General features: G+C 37.7%; 1 protein-coding gene across 1 annotated transcript in view; it reads right to left on the bottom strand.

Annotated features, from left to right (window-relative positions):
• The window catches only part of LOC5580171, a 42,999-nt gene extending 22,314 nt beyond the window's left edge, over positions 1–20,685 (bottom strand). The window contains exons 1-3 of the mRNA XM_001655530.2: positions 20,239–20,685; positions 11,586–11,981; positions 1,080–1,307 (exon numbers count right to left, since the gene is read on the bottom strand). Of these exons, the coding sequence (XP_001655580.2) occupies positions 1,080–1,307; positions 11,586–11,981; positions 20,239–20,565 (951 nt within the window). The 5' untranslated portion in view covers positions 20,566–20,685. The remainder of the gene's footprint in view (positions 1–1,079; positions 1,308–11,585; positions 11,982–20,238) is intronic.
• Between the last annotated feature and the right edge of the window lie 467 nt (positions 20,686–21,152).

Here is a 21,152-nt window from a genome sequence, read left to right on the forward strand (position 1 = left end):
AAATTTGTGTCTAGATCTTTGACCCCAGAAATTTCATCAAAACTTTCTCGAACGGCGATTGCACTTTACCTATCAGCGCAAACCTGTTTTCAATCGCTCGATTGTCACCCAACACCGTTCCCCAAGCCATCCAATCAGTATTCGAATAGTATTCAAATCAGCATCGCCTAATCGACACTACTGACCCTCTGCCACAGATTACCCCCATATGCGACCACTTGGCCGCCTGAGGCACATCTTCACAGCAGTAGTACCATTTCGAGACTCTCTTCTACTACATGACCCGTTCGAAACACCTACTCGAGTGTCATCCACCTGAAGAAGAGACGATTTGAAAGTGAAATGACGGCGTATCTGTTTTCAGTCTCTGAAATGACTTTACATTGCGCCACCACACTTCTCGCCGTTTGGAGTAGAGGAAGATGATTTAAGATGGCAGCTTAAACTCAATTGCATTTTACGGAGAAATAACAAAGTTTTGCTTGATACTTGTAATGTAACACATCAGATAACTATTTCTTATTGACGAATCAAACATATTTGCAGGAAAACAGCCTATCTTTGAAGTAAAATATTCATTTTTTTAAAGGTTGAGATAAGACTAGTCAAAATATCAAAGTATATGTGTACAAGGTAACGTATCATAGAAATCAATTAGGATTAAAAAAAGGTATTAAATAGTAGGAAAGTTCTTAGAACAATATTATACATTTTATCCAAAGAGTGCATTTTAAGCCACTTTGCCCCAATTCGAGATTCCTCCATTCTCAGAGATCTTCATATTGGGGAGCTGCGGCGCGGTCAGTAATTGTAGCACTTTTGAGTCGAGCCGTCCCACGCCTCTGCGGTGAGTACACACTCACTTGAGGTACGCACCACTTCGGTGGCGGTGATAATTTTCAGGTGTTTGCGGTGCCGCAATAATACCAAACGCTTTTCATTGTGAAGACTTTGCTCTTGTTTTGGCGGTTCGTTATAAATACTATGATTGATAAACTTGCGAAACGTGAGACAAGACGTTAAGCCACCCGCCACATTCAGTTTCAGTGTTGCAATGCCGTTTCCATGAGGGTACCCACCTGAATGTTTTCCAGTGTTAGAACAGTGGATCCATTGCGGAATACCAGCTGCCTAGAGCAGGAGTAGGAGAATCCGAGGGGTGCGTACGGGGTGTCGGCTTCGCTGATTTCCAGAGTGGTATCGGGCGTTTTGCTGGTATCTTTACTTTTAGTGTCGATCAGCTGGACATCTACCTTCGGCATGCTCCAGTAGCCGGCGTCTATCTCGAAGCGGAACTTGAGCGTTACCTGGGGAAAAGAATATGAAAAAAATTTTCAATGACTAAGTAATTAATTATCAACCCAACATTGAAACCTTTCCGCCGAAGGACGAAGCCTGTTTGTCACCAGTAGTAGATTGCAAAAAAATGGATAATTTTTCTTCATACTTGCAAAAATCGGTGATTTCTCCTAATGCTTCCAAAAGTCAACTTATAATAATCCCACATAAACCAAAAGTTCTTTACATAAAACCTTCAAGTAGACATGTTTTCTCAATGAAAAGGGTTTCAATATTGCTGTGTGCGTTTGAAATGCAAATATCAAATGCAGGAACACTAAACGCGGTAAGATTTTCCACAAACAACCCGATGTCAAAGATAGCTTTTCATTGCTAGGTTGGCGGTGATATAAGTAATCGTTGCTAGGTGTCCTTTGATTGTTTTGTCTTACCGCATTTGAAGCTCGTTTACCGTTTTGATTCATATTACGGACAGCTTCAAATTCCGGACACTCTACTTCGTATGGGAAACTTTTCACACGAAATATTTCAATATTTGTCGTTCAAAGGTTCCCACTTTCGAGGCTCGTTTTGATAAGCATTTTTCACGGAAATCTATTAAAATTTAGAATGTTCAACTACCTTACACGTCTCTCTAGTGGTTGGGTAATTTCAATTGATGATTTGGCATTCCCAACTATGATTTTCATGAGCTGTCTGGAATTCGAATCAAAGTGTCCGGAATATGCGGCAAAAGTGAAGAAGCGTCCGGAATAAGAATCATGAAAAGTATGCACATTTCCATTTATTTCAATATTTTTTTTTGTTGCGGCATCGAAATCTTCACCCACCATCCGAAAGTTAAGTGGTTTAGGAGTTCGGTGACGCTGAGGAATCATACAGAATGATATATTTTATACGCTTTTTGATAAGTTAAACTTCACTGAGTGCTTAAGTGTTCGTAATATGAATCAAAACGGTAGTTGAGATTTGCACCTCAAATGCAAACAGCAATAAATTGGTCAGATGAAGTTTAGTATGTTAGATAAAAATTTAACATTCAAAAATCACATTGAGGGCATTCAAGTCAAATGTAACAAACACATAAAATGCCTTTATCTATATTAACAGAAGATCGAAACATTGTCTTAAGAACAAACCCTTGATCCTGCAATGTTGTATGCTGTACCAATATGGACTAGCTGTTGTAATACCAGGAAGAAAGCTCTGCGAATGCCAGAGGAGGACTCCAAGCTAAACTGTACACTATGGTCCTCCGAACTATTAGGGGGAATGGTCTTCCGAAAATCTAGGGGGCTGGTGTCAGGATTTGGCAACTGAAGTTGAGGAGTTGAGTTCAAGGTCGGTTGAGGATCAAGGGCCGGTTCTTCAACCTCAGCATAATAAACGTACACAGCCCTCACTCCGGAAGCACTGATGACGTTAAAGACGGTTTTTACGCGCATCTCAAACGCGAATACGACAGCTGCCCATGCCATGACGTCAAAATCATCACAGGAGATCTAAACGTATAGGTTGGCCAGGAGGAGAAGTTCATACCGACTACTGGAAAGTTCAGCGCAAACCGGCTTCCAAGCACAGCCTTCCATACCGATACACCTGGAGATCACCGCAATAGACAGAATCACTTTCTGATTGATAGACGACACTTCTCCGACATTATCGACGTCAGGACTTCTCGTGGCGCTAAATCGACTCTGACCACTACCCAAGTAACACAGCTTGCTATATAAAAGTTTAAAATTCACGTTCTAAACATATTCGATTGTATTTTTCTTGTATTATTGACTTAATATCAAGCACTTGTATAGCTAAAAAAGCGCAAAACATGGCGGCTTATATAACATCTTGCATATAGATACACAAACTCATAGAACTAAAATAAATGTGCAATGCACAATTTATTAACGTACTTCCAACATAATTGAAGCAACAGTTGAAATGAGAAAATTTATTAGTTATAATATAGTTTTTTGTTAGTAATAAATACTCACAAAAGACAAGCATATTTCAACCACTTGCTTTTGTTGGTATCGAGGTCATTTCAAGTGATATGACTTGGAAAATACAATTGTAACAGCAAGCTATATTAGTTGAAATATAGTTATTTGCAAGTGATTGAACTTACAGAAAACATTTGTATTTCAAACTTTGTATGTTCTCAAGTTAGAACGAATCCAACAACATGCCTAGCGTAGTGAACTCTAGAAAATTGACAAACAAAATGTTTGGAATTCATATGGCTACTGAAACCCAAACAAAAATTCTAAGTGATGAAATCGATGATCCCCATAAATATGTCAAATTACAGGAACATTGGGCAAATGCGTTATAATTAAGAGTCATATTTTCAATGCGGCTTTTTTGTTTCACCCTCACATAATTCATGCGCCAGTGAAGTAATTAAAAAAGAAAATACTGAATCGTCAGAATTGTAGTTTTTTCGTAATATTTGTTTTGGTTTACAAAGAAAACAATATGGCACGAGCTTACAGTGCCGTTGAAAAATGTTTAGACAGCTTATATTACCAGCACAAATTTATTGTTCAATAAATAGATACCGGTTCATCGTACGATATAAATCCGAAGTAATAAAAAAAAAGAAATAACTGAAAATTGACCTGTTACATTATATTTATAATAATGTCTCTTATCAAGATCACCGAGTTCGCATCCATTACCTCAAGTCTTTGCTACCATAGGTTAACATATTTAGCCAGTAGTGTAGTATGTATTTTCTAACTCTACTAGTCCAGCTTTAATTTGGATATTTGTTATCATAACGCTCTATTTATGTCCTGACAACAATCTAATTCGACGTTTATAAAAGAGCTTATAATAGACATCAATAATACACCTTATGAGCATGATTGAAATTTTCTCTCAAATAGGTTATTATTATGTATTGCGATTGTTGTTATAACACGAAAATAACTAAATTAGAGCATACTTTACAACGAACCGAAATCAATCATAACATCAAAATAATATTTGTTTGTAAATATTGCAGTCGAAGGACGCAATTATTGCAGTAACTCGTATTTTTTAATGCATTGAGAGCGAGAATAATCATGCAAGCCATAGATGGATTTGCGGCTTTCAGAAAAATAAATGAAACCAAACACTTAACAAGGCTGCTGGCGGACTGCTGGGAAATAAATGGACCATAGTGATGCGGCTGCAGAAAAACATGATTGAAGCTAAGTTCTATCTTTGAATGTGAGACAAACTGAGAAAGGGCAGTTCTGGCCAAACGTTAAAACTCCAGCAGGTCATTATTCATTAGAATGCTTCAAAAAGATGCAGTTTTCTATCAACTGTGGAGTTTTTACCAGCTGATAGTAAGCTTTAATTGTGACCGCAAGATCGTTTATGAAGTGAACATTGGTAGACGGGAACGGGAGTAAACAACAATTGCGAAGGTCGAAAAGAAAAAATCGGTCATGACAATGTAGCTTCAAGATGATGTTTGAATTTTGTTGACGATCATTTTAAAATACATCTCTAGAGCTTATTTGTGATTAATATTTAGAAGACAGAATACAAAACAAATGAAGTTATATAAACGTTCAAGGAGCTATAATTTTACGTAGATAGCTTGTCAATCTTTGATTCAATGTTTGGACATATTATATTTTGAGGATACTAATTTAAGACTTAAACATCACACAAGCTGTCACGGTATTCGCATATAATACACTTATACAACATCATTTACTATCTGTTGAATAGAAAGATGTTTTCGGTGTTACTTGGGTATCTGGTGATGGTTAAACTGCGCCCAAAACATTACGTCGTTTACAACGTACGGTACTAACGGCCAACCCAGTATGACCTAGAGCGCTTTAAGCAACCGGATTTCGCGGCTGCATACGCGCAGTATCTCGAGGTCGATTGGTTCGACGAGGAATGTACTTAGACAGATTCTGGAGGAAAAGAATGCAGCGCGTGGACCCGGCACAACGTGGAACGTTATGGACGGAAACAGCAACAGCAGAACAATATTTTTCGGGAGAAAAAAACGCCCGCTGAAGGAGATGGAGTGCGAGCAGATGGAACAACTGTGCCGGTCTCAAGAAAAACGTTAGTTCTATCAGAAGCTCAACGCATCCTACAACAGCTTTGTGCCGCGAGCCAAGATGTCCAGGGATAAAGATGGGAGCATCTTGACGGACGAGCGTGAGGCGATCAAAAGCTGGAAGCAGCACTTCGACGAACACCTGAATGGCGCTGAGAACACAGGCAATGAAGGTCCGGACAACGGAGGAAATGCCTTCGTCAGAACTGCGCGCGATGGAAAACAACCAGAAGTTCATGTAAAAGTTCCTCCAGGTGTTCATGTAAAAGTTTCTGTAGGAGTTACTCCGAAAGTTACTGTAGGAATTCCTCCGGAAGGTTCTGTATAAGTTCCTCCGAAAGTTCTTGTAGGAGTTCTTCCGGAAGTTCCTGATTGATTGATTGGCTCTTAATTATGGGGAAGTTCAGCCCGAAGTTGGTTCATCCCCGACCGGAAATTCCTGTTAGAGTTCCTCCAGAAGTTCCTGCAGGAGTTCCTCCGGAAGTTCCTGTAGGAAATCCTCCGGAAGTTCCTGTAGGAGTTCCTCCGGAAGTTCCTGTAGAAGTTCCTCCGGAAGATCTTGTAGAATATCCTCCGAAAGTTCCTCCCGAAGTTTTTGTAGGAGTTTCTCAGGAAGTTCCTATTCTTGTAGGAATTACTCGGCAAGTTCCAGTAAGAGTTCCTCCGCAAGTTCCTGTGGGAGTTCCTTCGAATGTTTTTGTAGGATTTCCTACGGATGTTCCTCCGGAAGTTCCTGTAGGAGTTCCTCCGGAAGTTTTTGTAGGTGTTTCTCAGGAAGTGCCTATTCTTGTTGGAATTCCTCCACAAGTTCCTGTAGGAGTTCCTACGGATGTTCATCCGGAAGTTCCTGTAGGAGTTCCTCTTGAAGAACCTGTAGGAGTTCCTTAGGAAGTTTTTGTCTAAGTTCCTTCTGAAGTTACTTCGAAAGTTCCTACAGGAGTTTCTCCGGAAGTTTTTGTAGGAGTTTCTCAGGAAGTTCCTACTCTTGTAGGAATTCCTCCACAAGTTCCTGTAAGAGTTCCTCCGCAAGTTCCTGTAGGATGTTTCTGTAGGAGTTCGTACGAATGTTCCTCCGGAAGTTCTTGTAGGACTTCCTCCGAAAGTCCCTGTAGGAGTTCCTCCAGAATAACCTGTAGGAGTTTCTTCGGAAGTCTTGTAGGATATCTTTCTGAAGTTCCTTCTAAAGTTCCTGGAGCAGTTCCTTCGAAAGTTCCTACAGGAGTTCCTCCGAAAGTTTTGGTAGGATTTTCTCAGGAAGTTCCTATCCTTGTAGGAACTCCTCCACAAGTTCCTGGAAGAGTTCTTCCGCAAGTTTCTGTAGGAGTTCATTCGGATGTTTCTGTAAGAGTTCCTACGGATGTTCCTCCGGAAATTCCTGTAGGAATTCTTCCAAATTTTATGTAGGAGTTTCTCAGGAAGTTCCTATTCTTGTAGGAACCCCTTCGCAAGTTCCTGTAGGAGTTCCTTTGGATTTTTATGTAGGAGTTCCTACGGATGTTCCATCAGAAGTTCCTGTAAGAGTTCCTCCGGAAGTTCCTACCGGAGTTCCTACGGAATTACCTGCAGGAGTTCTTTCATACGTTCCTATAGCAGTTCACCCGAAAATTCCTCTGGTAGTTCCTCTAGAAGCTCCACTAAAAGTTCTTCCTAAAGATCCCCGGATTTCTTCCGGAAGTTCACTAGTAGTTTCTCCATGTGATCTTCCGTTCTTCTAGGATTTTATCTACATACCTCTTCTAGAAGTTACTGTAAAGTTTATCCCGTAACTTCTTCTGGAATCTTCTTGGAATGGATTCCTCCGTTAATTCCCCAAGGAGTTATATTCTCCGACGATGATTTCCCCCGCGGCGGAAGATCTCTCGAACTGATGCTATCCGGGCAGATGCCTGTCATGTCTACCTATCTCAAGTGATATTAATTTTTCTGCCTTTTGACTTGGTTCCTTTTATCTGTTCAAACCTACGGTATTTCTGAGCTATAAGTACTGGCTGCAGTTGGCGCAGAAGAGAGACTTCCCGAACTGTGGACTGATTAACATATTATTTTATTCTTTATTTGCAGGATATAAAAGTGGCGACGAGGATCATGGAAACGTGTGTTGAAGATAATCGATTTTCTTTGGGGTGGCGAATTGCCAATTGTATCTGTTTTTGAAAGTGTGGTGAAATTGCCAATTTGTGTTGAACCAAATTGTTCTTCAGAGCTGACGAAATTGTCGTTTATTGTGAGCATAGTTGTTCTTTTGTGAAGCGATTGCTGTATGGAGATGAACGAAAGTATATTCTAAATCATTGTCCGCAAGGTTCCTTAAGAATTCCTCTAGAATATCCCCTTGAAATTCTTCCTCCTCCTCCAGTTCCCCAGGAGTAGCTCCGAAATTTTCGCTAGGAGTTCCTCTAAAAATTCTTATGATAGTTCTGGAAATTCTTATGGTACCGTAATCCGGGGTATCATTGATCAGCGGGGAAACATTGATCGGCATGACTCATCTCATCAAAAGTACGTATTATCATTTATTGATGAAACATTTCCAAATTATGAATGGTGCTTCTCTTTCTTATATTCATGAGCTGATGAAAGTTAATGTTTTTGAGAAAATTGAGTTCACCTTATACGTAAATTTATGAACTTTTTGAAATAATGATTTTAATTGTTAAGGATGACACTACCGAAGATTCATGTCTCACACAAAGTCCGCAAACGATATAAGCAAGGAAAATGTGATTCTTACTAAAAATGGAATCGCCGAAAACGATTCCGTTGTCAAAACTTTTATAAGTATGCTCAATTAGGCAACATTACCGAATTACTGTTAAGAATGTAGAATTCCCTTAATAAATTGCCTACCTTTAGGCGTATTCCGTGGTTCGAGGTGTTTTTAATTTTAAAATAACTCAAAAAGTAAATGACTTGTAAGCGTTTGGCCTTCATATTCGGCTTCAGGGGACATGGTTTAAGTAAGTATCGACATTTTTAGTATTACCGAACTTTGTTTATATATGTGATCAATGTTACCCCATATCAGATAATTCAAAAAATCGCCTAAAACATTTTTTTTTAGCATGCTTAAATCTTTCAATTGACAAAATACAGTATATGGTCTCGAGCTATGGGTGGCAGTACTTGTTTTAAAACTATAAAATTTGCAACATTTGCATTTTCAAACGAAATATTAAAGAAACATTCAGAAAAATGATCAATGTTACCCCGGATTACGGTATCAATAAGTTTGAAATCCCTCAGGAAGCTTCTGTTGGATTTCTTCCGGAAGTTCTTCGAGTAGTTTTTTTTTCGGAAATTCTGCTTGAATCCAAAAACTCTTCAGGATTTCCCAGGAGTTCCCTTGATGGCTAACCCAGCAATCCCACTAGGAGTTCCTTTATGAATTTGTTTGGGAATTCCTCTTGGAGTTCCTTCGTGATCCAGTATTTTCTCTAGAAATTCTTCTGATTGTTCCAGATTTCGTGCAGGAAAAATCCTATAGATATTATTTCTGGACTTTTAAAGAGAACCTTATTACTGAGTATTCTTGGATGAAATAGCAAATAATTCCCTAGAGAGCTTCTGGAGTAATTCTGGAATTTCTAACGTTATGCCCTGGAATGTTTTCTCCGAAAGTTCCTGAAGGAGTTCATCCGGAAGCTCCTACTGGAGTTCTTACGGAATTGCCTGTAGTAGTTTCTTCAGAAGTTTCTATAGCAGATCACCAAAAAATTTATTAGAGGAATTTCCTCTGGATGCTCTTGTAAAAGTTCTTCCTAAAGATCCCCGGATTTTTTACGGAGATCCGGAAGTTTTACTAGGAGTTTCTCCAGGTGATCTTCGGAAAGGTCTCCTTGGATTTCCTCTAGATAACTATTCTAAAAGTAGCTGTAAAGTTGATCTGAAACTTCTTGGAATGGGTTCCTCCGTTAATTCCCCAAGGAGTTGTTCTGGAAGCGAATATATTCTAAAGCTTCGTTCGTAAGTTTCCTTAAGAATTAAGGAGTAGCTCCGAAAGTTTCTCTAGAAGTCCCTACGAAAATTCCTCGAAAAGGTCTTATGATAGTTCAGGAAGTTCCTCCTGGAATTCCTTCGGAAGCTTTTGTAGGAGATCTTCCAGAATTTCCCCTAAAATTCTTATGGTAGTTCATCGAGAAGTTCCACCAGAAGTTTCCCCTTGGAATCTATCAGGAAGCTTCTGTAGCAGTTCTTCCGGAAGTTCTCTGAGTAATTTTTTTTCCGGAAGATCTGCTTGGAGTTCATTTGAAAGCTCCTCAAGCTAACCCAGGAGTTCCCTTAATGGCTAACCCAGCAATTCCACTAAGAGTTCCTTTATGAATTTGTTTGGGAATTCCTCTTGGAGTTCCTCCGGAATACAGTATTTTCTCTATACATTCTTCTGATTGCTCCGGATTTCTGCAGGACAATTCCTATAGAAATTATTTCTGGACTAATTATAAGAACTTCAGCGTTATTACCTAGTATTCTCGGATGAAATTGCAAATAATTCCCTAAAGAGCTTCTGGAGTATTTCTTCAAAGGAATTTCTAATGTTAAGCTCTGAAATGCCCTAAAATGAAATTACATATGGATTTCCCGAGGCAATTTTTCGAACAATTTACGGAGCAATATCTTAAAAGATTCTCTGTGGAGTCTCTGAGAGAAATTACTGGAGCATGTAGTTACTTGGGGGATTCCTAGAATAATTCATGGAATTATTCCTAACATGTTTCATGGAGGAGCTCCCAGATGAATTTTCTGCAATGACTCCCAAAAAAATCAAAGTGTTTTCTGAAGCAAACGCTGATTAATTCGCGGAATATTGATTAGTTCTTGCAAAAATCTCCTGAAGAAATTTTTGAAGTGGTTCCTGGCGAAAACCCTGAAAAGGTTCTGGTAATAATTTCTGTATAGAAATATATGGCGGAACTTGTGGAGGAGTTTTCGAAAAATAAATCCCGGAGATATTTCTGGAATTTGTCCCCGACATATTTTCAAGATATTTTATGAAGAAATCCCTGGAAATATTTTCGATTCGGTTTTCAAATGAATTACTGGAAGATTTTCCAAAAGAATCCCTAGATAAAGAAATGTTAGAACCGATTCCCGAAGAAATTTCCAAATTAATTCATGAAGGAATTTCCAAATAAATGTATGGATTTTTTTAAAGGTATTGATGGAGAAATTTCAGGAGTCTTCAGAAGAATTTCTGAAATATTTATCCGGAAAATTACTGAAAAGAACCTTGAGGAATCGCGAGATTATTTTTCTGAGAAATTCCAGCAGAATTTTCTGAAAAAATACCGAGCGTCGGAATAAAAAAACCTTTCATAATTCTTTGAATAATTGCTGAAAAAATATGATGGAAAACGTTATATCTAAAAGAAAAAGAAATATCAGGGATGATTCAAACAGGGTTCTCCCGTAGTCGTAACGGAAAGATTCGTTAAGTATTTTCCGTCATTCTTAAGGCTATGACCATGGGCATACAAATTTCAAAATTTGTGTATTGACAAATTACCCTGATGGGGAAGGGGTTAGTCTGAAAATCCCGAAAAAATTACCACTTGGTTAATGGACGGCCCCTAATTTAGTTTCACCAAATTTTGATGATAGTGTTGCCTTAAGCAGAACACCATAAGAAATGAATGTAATGTTTGCAAGGATACTGATCAAAAACCATGTGAGTCCCAAGGCTGTTTTCCGGACCAAAGGTAGAATCGAACCCATATTCTTAGCATAACGCACGATTGATAGTACCGAGCAGGTTTAATATGACGATTATGTTATATAAGCGACTATTAAATTCGTAACAGTATGAAAGGAAGCATCATCAAATCAGGTTAATCGTCGTACAATTGGTAATAATGCTATAGTTGATGGATGAAAAAAAAACGGAAAGATATTTATCTGCAATCGTAACGATAAAAATAAGGAGTGGTCCAAACCCCATTTAAACCTGCAACAACTTTCCAATCTCGCACCAAAGTATTTTCTTGTTCCCCAATCCATAGCATTGATTCCAACAAAAAAAAATTTAATGCCTGCGAACAGCCGAAAATTCCAGTCATACTACCTTTCCTCCTATGATTATTTGGCAGCCCATAATAAAGTCAACTGTTACAGTTTATCACGGTTAGTAGTTAAATCTTATGTTTTGCATGACATCACTGTAATTGCGACTTATTAAAAAATTGCCTTAATCTTTGACTAAATTTCTGCTCACCTTGGTGGTATCCTCCGTCTTGAAAGTGACCATCAGCGTGCTTTCGCCCTCGCGAGAATCGTACGTCACGGTGGTGTGCTTGTTGAGGACAATGCTCTCCTCGTCGGTGCTGTTAATGCTCAGCACCGGAGCCGAGGTCATGTAGATTATGGCCTTGTCCTTACCGTTGTAGATGGCGTCTTCCATAACGGGCTCTTCGGTGGGTCCCGCTGGCGTGGTGCTCGTAGCCGAATCGTCCTGTTTGGCTTCACGCTTCCACAATTTGTGGTGCGGTTCGTCCCAACGGCTGGCCAAAATTCCGAGCACTTTGTGCTCGCCGTAGTTGGCCGTTGAATCGCGATAGAGGGCTGCCAGTTCCACGTCTTGCTGAACAGGGGAACCGACCAGGTTGATTATCTGCGAAAGGCGGGAAAAATGATTTCACAGTGTAGTTATAGGGGATATGAAATTTGCTATAATTATGGCGGTATGTATAGCGAAGACTCTTCTTTTTATAGCGAAGTTAGGATACCATCTGTTTGTCATCCTGGTGAATAAAATCGCCATAAACACACAAAATAATATTTACAAATAATCATCTTAAAATGAGAATGTAGTCCTAGAAAAATAAATAAATCATGGAAAATTCATGGTGCCTGCAACCCAAGAACGAAGGAAAGACCTATTGAAAGCATGGGTGGAGGGCGGCTGTCAAATGGGAGTAAAATTGGAAAGCCGCCAACCTTCAGAACCAGTTTTAAGGCTTAACGCGGAAAAGTGAAAATCATTATTCGCAAAATTACAGGTAATCAATGCGCTTGAAGAATATTGTTTGCAAGCAGTAATTTGCTACGTGCTACTGCGCTGTTTTTTAGGTGTTGAAATTTTGAGTGTATTAAAAACGGTATATTTTATCCTAAATATAATTCGTCGATTTAAATTCAGATTTGCAGTAAAACAGCTTCTGGAACTAGAGGTTTTTGTTGCTTCTTTAAGTGAAAGGAGCAGTCAGACTGATCCCGTGTTTTTTTTTTTCTTGCTCGAACATAGATACCAGTCCAATGAAATTTATGTCGAACTACATGTTGTCGCTTTGAAACTCTTTGAGTGAATCCAAAATTGACTGTTTCTTTTCAAACATATTCCCTAGATGCCACATGCCACAAAAACTACATGGCATTGCTTTGAACATTGTTTTATCCAGCTCTTTACGCTGACTATAAAATTACAAGGGGTGATACGGTTTTGACATTTCTTGCCTACAGATTTTATAGTGAAGTCTTGATAGGCAATGATTTTATTGTGTTGTTTGAACTGCCATTAATATTTACCTGATTTGTTTTGCAGCTACAACATCTTCGTGTTCAATTTTTTATACTTACATCAAACATTTTTCTATAATTTTGAATTATTTTTTTATTATTTTAAGCAGCCTATGAACATGCCCTATATCAATTGCAGCGATTTTCAGTAGACAGGATGTCCCGGGCCCGCTCCATCTGACAAGCCAATCGAACCCTCTGTTACCATAGAAGATGGTGTCTCCATCGATGTCCATAGCCTGATTTTAAGTAATTATTTATAAGGATTCATCAGAAGATATGCAATGGGCCCAAATTTCAGTAAATTATTGGATAACGGGATTAAAGTTAACGCGCAAGATTACATCGTCACTAATCATTTTACATTCTATTGTGTATTTCTTTCACTACTGGACTGCGAAGAACGGCTACATTAGTGCGAAAATGCGATTAAAAGTGTGGGATTGCATTGAATCATGTCGGTGTCTTCAGAACACTTATTCTTTGAATTGTGAAGAATAGGCCCGCTGAAGACATCGGCTCGATTTTATGCGATTGCGCACACTTTTTGAGCAGAAGCAATGTGCAATGGAATTGTATACCGCACGTTTTCCGCTTTTTCCAATCATTAGATACCGAAAAAATACATTTAGGGTGGCTGATTCAATGGTAGTGTGTGTACCAATAATAGTGGTAGTGCGGTTTCAAGCGTGTTATAGGCAATTTTTATTTTTATGTGTATTTTTCTAACATGGCCCTAGATAGAATGATATGAATATGTATAAAAAAAATCTTGGAAATTATTAAGAAAATAGTATAAAACAATTAAAAACCTTAACTTTTTTGCTACCTTGCAACAATAATAGTGGGGCGTTCCTATAATAGTGAGTTTCAATGGAAAACCAATGTAAACAACTATCATAGGAACAGAAGTTAGCAAATACCACTATTACTGGAACATGTTCCAGTAATGGAGCAAAAGCTTTTTTAAAAAAATCAGTACCGTAATCCGGGGTAACATTGATCATTTTTCTGAATGTTTCTTCAATATTTCGTTTCAAAATGCAAATGTTGCAGGTTTTATATTTTTAAAACAAGTACTGCCACCCATAGCTCGAGACTATATACTGTATTTTGTTTATTGAAAGATTTAAGCATGTTAAAAAAAATGTTTCAAGCGATTTTTTTTATTTAGTTGATATGGGGTAACATTGATCACCTATATAAACAACGTTCGGTAATACTGAAAATGTCGTTACTTACTTAAATCATGGCCCCTGAAGCCGAATATGAAGACCAAACGCCTACAAGTCATTTACTTTTTGAGTTATTTTAAAATTAAAAACACCTCGAACCACGGAATACGCCTAAAGGTAGGCAATTTCCTAAGGGAATTTTACATTCCTAACAGTAATTCAGTAATGTTGCCTAATTGAGCATACTTATAAGAGTTTTGACAACGGAATCGTTTTCGGCGATATCATTTTTAGTAAGAACCACATTTTGCTTGCTTATATCGTTTGCAGAACTTATGTGAGACATGAATCTTCGGTAGTGTCATCCTTAACAATTAAAATCATTATTTCGAAAAGTTGACAAATTCACGCATAAGGTAAACGCAATTTTCACAAAAATATTAACTTTTATTAGCTTATGAATATAAGAAAGAGAAGCATTATTCATGATTTGAAAATGTTTCATCAATAAATGATAATACGAACTTTTCATGAGGTGAGTCATTCCGATCAATGTTACCCCGCTGATCAATGATACCCCGGATTACGGTAATTTAATCGTTCTAAGTATATTTTTTACGTAAAATAGAATAGAAAAGCTTTCTAATGACGTTTTCAGATATGAAAAACGAGCTTCCGCTATTTTCTGGCGAGGGGTTGCTTAAACCCATTACTATTGCCTCCATCACTGGTGCATACAAATAAAAGTATTTGCTAGAGACCGCAGCTAACTCAGAGTTTTAAAGAGAAACTAGCTGCCTTCGCTAATGAATTATCATTGCAAGGAAATATACTTCTCTCGTGCATTACTTATTTCTAAGGTCCATGGCTATCCATGGCTCAGCGACCGTACGTCCTCATACCTTAATCTCTTTTGTCAAATGACCCAACTTTTGATAGGCTCGCTCAAGAAAGCCATCGTAACCAAGGACAAATCGATTCGGGTTTTGTAAAACCACTGGCGTACATCTAAGTCCAGACGGAACTTCGTATTTAGTAGTTTGAAATTCCTATTCAGTTTGTGAATTTGACTACAATCCAGTTTCATCCACTTAAAATAAATTAGCATTATTGCAAACAGTAAAATATGAAAAGAATACAACATCTGAAGTATTTTTTTAGATTCAGTCTCCTGGATACACGAATGACGTTTGAGCGGTGCCGTGTTATTTACGTGACCATGGCAACAAGTGAATTCGGCACCGCTCAAACGTCAAATTAGTGAACTCGTGCATCGGTCCATAAAGATTGCTTTGATCCAACTGTAAAATATTGCTGTGTGCGTTTGAAATGCAAATATCAAATGCGGGAACACCAAACGCGGTAAGATTTTCCACAAGCAACCCGATGTCAAAGATAGCTTTTCATTGCTAGGTTGGCGGTGATATGAGTAATCGTTGCTAGGTGTCCTTTGATTGTTTTGTCTTACCGCATTTGGAGCTCAGTTATTTGAGATTTGCACCTCAAATGCAAACAGCAATATTATAGTATGGGCAAGAAATGTCAGAGAGGGGTGATTCAAAATTCATGGCATGCTAGCGTAAAAAGCTGAATAGGCAAACGTGATGAAAATTAAGGGGTTTCTCGTAGGTTTTTAATGAAATAAATTTTGAGTGTAATCCAACGTTCATATATCTGCACAAACATGCTTACTGAACTCGTAAAAATGTACAAATTCAATTGAATCAATGCCGAAAAAACTACACGTTATCACTTTTAAATTTGATTTATATGCAAACAGGGTAAAAAACTGCGTTTTATTGAAGTTTTATTTTTATTGAAATAAAATTTTGAGTATAATCTTGAAAATCTATTACTATCCTAAAATGTTTTCTGGACTGCTGCAATCAAATAGATTTAAAAAGGAACGCTGCTATTGCTTTTAATTTTGGTTCATAGGAAAACAATAGAGAAAAAAGATATTTAATTATTTTTTTCAGTAACATATATTGAAAGTGTAATAAAAAAATTGTCTTATTGAAGAACATTGCAGAAGGAAGTTTTAATTCTTTGCAGTTTTGATTTTCATACAGTTTTAAGTAACAAATTTGTATTGGTTAAATTACTCTAGAGGAAATTGGAATTCCTCTAGGAACAGTTTTTTTTTTAACCGAACAAAACTTGAGGATATGGACATTAGTTACATTAAATTATTTTGAAAATCGTTTGAGCCATATCGTTTATATATAGCGGAAAATCCATTAACCCCTCTACCGGCAGCTTCATATTTTACCGCTAAAAAAAAATATTCAAACTACGATAATTTTTTTGTTTCTCGATTTTTTCACAAGATCTCAAAAAACTCTTCTAGTTTGAGAATCCTTGTCGATGTTAATCATTGGTGATCTAGTTTTGAAGATATTCGGATGTTCTTTGGGAGACCAACATTCTTCATATAAAATATTTTTGGCGGCCATATTGTTTTTGGTCAATTTATCACAAAAATAAAATGTGTACTATATAATACCAGGTAATAAACAGCTACTCTGAAAAATTGGTTCCAATCGGTTCTGTATTCTTGGAGAAATCTAAAAATTACGATATGAGGTTTTTTAGAGTTTTCAAGATCTTTATTTGTACAGCGTGGTACCAGAAACATAAATATTCATTACTCAAAGACGACTGCACCAAATTGATTCATTTTTTTCACAACATCTCGCATTAATGTACCGTTTTGATTCATATTACGGACACTTAAGGCCTTAGTGAAGTACAACTTAGCATAGATCATACGAAATAAATCATTTCGTATGATTTCTCAGCGTTATCGAGCGTCGGAAATTCTTAACTTTCGAATGGTGAGTAAAGAATACGCTTCAGCAACTTGAATAATTTTAAATAAATCGAAATGTGTGGCCTTTTCATGATTCTTATTCCGGACGCTTCCTCACTTTTGCCTCATATTCCGGACACTTTGATTCGAATTCCGGACAGGTCATGGAAATCATTAATAGAAAAGTCAAACCATCAGTTGAAGTCGTCAAGCCACTAAAGAGACGTCTAGAGCAGTTGGACATTATCAGTTTGCATAGATTTTGATGAAAAAAGCTTATTAAAATGAGCCTCTAAAGTATGAACTTTTGAACAGCAAAAATTGAAACATTTCATGTGAAATGTTTCCCATACAAAGAAGAGTGTCCGGAATTTGAAGCTGTCCGTAATATGATTCAAAACGGTATTATTCCAAGGAGTGAATATCCCAATACGATGGAAATTCTGTAGGCTAAGATATTTACGCGCCGCACAGTGCTTCGAATGTATGGGACCTCGGGACAAAAATCATAACTTCCGTTATTGTCGTTTTAGCTCAATAATGTTTATAGGAAAGTTGTAAGGCATCATTAGGCCTATAATTGACATAAATGATCTATGTGATAAACGTAACCGCATAAGTGACATATTCGCCAATTTGTGTATTTAGTTTCATAAATTTGTGATCTCTTCAAAAATTATTCGAGATGGCAAAATTTTATACAAGAAAAAATTACTCGCAATATATTGATCTCATGAGCGGCGTAAACGCCAAGAGATCATAGGTTATTTTCCAAATTATCACAGATAAAATAAAAATATAAAATCACTTTATTAGAAAATCTCTATTATATCAGGTTTATTTAAAAGTATTTTTTAGCGAATAGATCAAAGCAATAATCTTGACGTTGCATTTGATGATATTTCATTACTTTTTTTTGTTTTGCAGAAATTCTTCTTCTTTCTGGCGTTACGTCCCCACTGGGACAGAGCATGCATCTCAGATTTGTGTTCTTATGAGCATTTCCACAGTTATTAACTGAGAGCTTACTATGCCAATGACCATTTTTGCATGTGTATATCGTGTGGCAGGTACGAAGATACTCTATGCCCTGGGAAGTCGAGAAAATTTCCAACCCGAAGAGATCCTCGACCGGTGGGATTCGAACCCACGACCCTCAGCTTGGTCTTGCTTTATAGCTGCGCGTTTACCGCTACGGCTATCTGGGCCCCATTTTGCAGAAATTATAGAATCGAATTTTGCAGCATAGGATAGGTGTACCAGTTATCAACATAATGGTTCCTTATTTCGCCATACGTGATAATTAGATTATTTTCAGATTTTTGATCATTCTGTGTGTTGCAGCACTTTGAGACCAAATATATCTTGATGCTGAAACATTCAAAAATGTTCAAAATGTGAAAGTTTTCGAGAAGACACATATGGCCAAATAGGGAACCACTATGACCATAACTGGCACACTTTCCCTATATGCCATTGAATCCTTGTGATTATTGAAACCTAATAATTATGTCTATATATAAAAAAATGAAAAATCTTCCAAACTTTGAGCGATGTTGATCAAACAATAAAAGCAGTCGATCTAGCAATGAAGTTCTTGGGTATCAAAAATGCCATTTTTGACGTTATGATATATGTGAATTAACCCAAATGGCAAGAAAGTTCACCGCACAAATTCAAAGCAGAGCAGTACAGGCTATTGTAAAAAAAAAATTAATCCATTTTACGAAATTTTTCAGCAATACCATGCTCAAGGCCGTGGGTTCTAATCTTACCAGTTGAGGAACTTTAAGAGTTGAAAATTTCCTCCAAGAATGCATGAATGCAAAAATGATCAATTGGCAAAAAGGGCTCAATTAATAGCATTGGAAATAATTATTAGAACACTAAACTGAGAACCATGCTCTGTTCCAGTTTGAACGTAACGCTAAAAGGAAGAAATTTGGAAGTATTTGTAAAATGTGCTTTCAATGCAGAAATGATCAATTGGTACAAACGCTCTCAATTAATAACAGTGGAAATGCTTATTGGAACACAAGCTGAAAAGCTGCTTACTGTTCCAGTTGGAACGTAACGCCAAGAAGAAGACGTTCACTGCATCTATTATAAAAAGTGCTTCGTCCGCCCTTGTTCAAACTGCATAGGAAGCTAAAGTAGGTGATTATTTTGTTTCAATAGATCAGCATTGCACATGTGTACAAAAATCATGTTTATTTATCGCAAGACCATCATCCATAAAACCAAAGATTGCAATCGAAAGATCAGACAGGAGCAGCTGTAATTTCAGTGTTTAAAAGGCATCCTAAACAAAAACTGATACAAAAATTAGAGAGGTGTTTTGAGGTGAGTTTTTGTTCTAGTTGTTTGAAGTTTTGCTAGTTATTTTGTTCTATATGAAAATGAAATTGTATGGGAACTTTCGTTCTCACAAAATTCCTGTATGAAAAAAATCACAATTACTTACAATAATATGTATCGAACTTATTTAGTTTGATGCATACCATTTTGTACATCACTGAAGAAAATATCATAAAACAACATTAATCGCTACAATCGCCATTGTAATTCGCACAAATTTACAGAATCCGCGCCATTCAATCAAACTGTTCTACAACTTGGGTTGACCTGGTCTCATAAATAATTGCGCTCACGATGTTTTGCTACTCATTTTACACATATCAAATATATGTAAACAAAGTAGTATAGTCTGCAATAAAATAGTTGATTTTTTCTCTTTTGTCCAAGGGGCGCAGCACTGTGCACCGGACCCCAAGGAATTTTGGAATATTTCCGGATCCAGATGACCAATTATCAATATCGACAAATATTCTAAAACTAGAAGAATTGTTTGAGAGCCTGTGAAAAAATGGTGCAAAAATATCGGTAAATAAAGTTGATTTGCTTAACAAAAATGCAATATATAAGTATATATTTTATTATTGTGTTGGTCATCACGACTTTCCAAAAAATATGTTTTTCTAGGGCAGTTAGAGCGGAATCCGATAACTCTAAATACATAAAAAAAATGTTTCAGTTACATTGGTGACGCTATAGTCGAAGAATATATTCCATCATTGGTTTGAAGAATCTCCAATCAATATATTTACTAGCGATGTATTCCAGTCAGTCCTTACATTGATATATGTATTCCAGTAAGCTTTGGATTGAGAATCGCTCTCTGGGTTATTTAAAATGTAACAGGGACATGATTAGAATCAAAGTCAGCATGAGTAACCAGTTGGCTACAAAGGTGACTAGAGTCGGTTCAGACCAAATCAATCGTTAAAGTGCTGACAATTATTTCCAAAAGCTTTGTAATAAATGAAACACTAGTTTTCTATTCTCGTTCCCCCTGTTGTACATACCTCGGCATTGATGTTGTAATCGAGCGGGTTGGAGCTCAGCTCCTCCTGGGCACTGTACACATACTCGTGCTTCTCGATTATCCTCCGGAAGCTGGGGAAGTTATCGTCGTTCAACTTGGCCGTTCCGTTCCGTAGAAAAACCACCACAGCCGCCGCATTGGAGTACACATCCCGCAGAAACTTATCGTCGAGCCCTTCCAGAGCAGACACTTGGACGCCCTTCAAATCACTCACTCCCCAGAAGAGAAATGGGCCACTGTAGTGGGCCAACGCCGAACCGAGCACCGTTCCCAACAGAATCACCGTTCCCAAATTGAACTTGGCCATGATGAAAACGATATTTATAACGACGCAAACTCTTGAAAGTTATTTATTCGCAACTACGGACCGACTCGACGACCGACCAGTTAGGTGAAAAATCTACTTCGGCGACAGAAACGGGTCGATATTTCGATCACGGCGTGTTGGACGGAAGCGCGCATGCCCCACCGCCGGAAGAGTGCAGCGAGATGAGGTTGTTCTGCTTCGACCAGCGGATTGTTTTCAAACCGGCACCACGTGGAGGGATTGTTTGCAAACAGCTGCCCCATCAAGGGGGTGGGGAGAAGCGTTGGGCGAGGGGCGAATTGAGATCATATATCTAAACGAGGTAGTTGAAATCTAATCGAACTCAATTAGGCGTATATTGAGAATGAATTGAGAATTTTATGGAGGAGACATCTCCAAACGAAATTAAAAAGAAAAGCGGTGTTCTAGAGAGTATAAGTAATATCATCAAAATCAAAATATATTACTTTTTAGAAGATCTCTACTATGCTGATACAAGTATTCCCCGCCGATCTGACCACAGCTCCCCACACGTGATGGAAATTTGAACCATAAGACATGAGACATGAAGACATAAGCGATAGGGT

This window comes from Aedes aegypti, chromosome 1, assembly GCF_002204515.2.
Source record: "Aedes aegypti strain LVP_AGWG chromosome 1, AaegL5.0 Primary Assembly, whole genome shotgun sequence".
Lineage (NCBI taxonomy): Eukaryota > Metazoa > Arthropoda > Insecta > Diptera > Culicidae > Aedes > Aedes aegypti.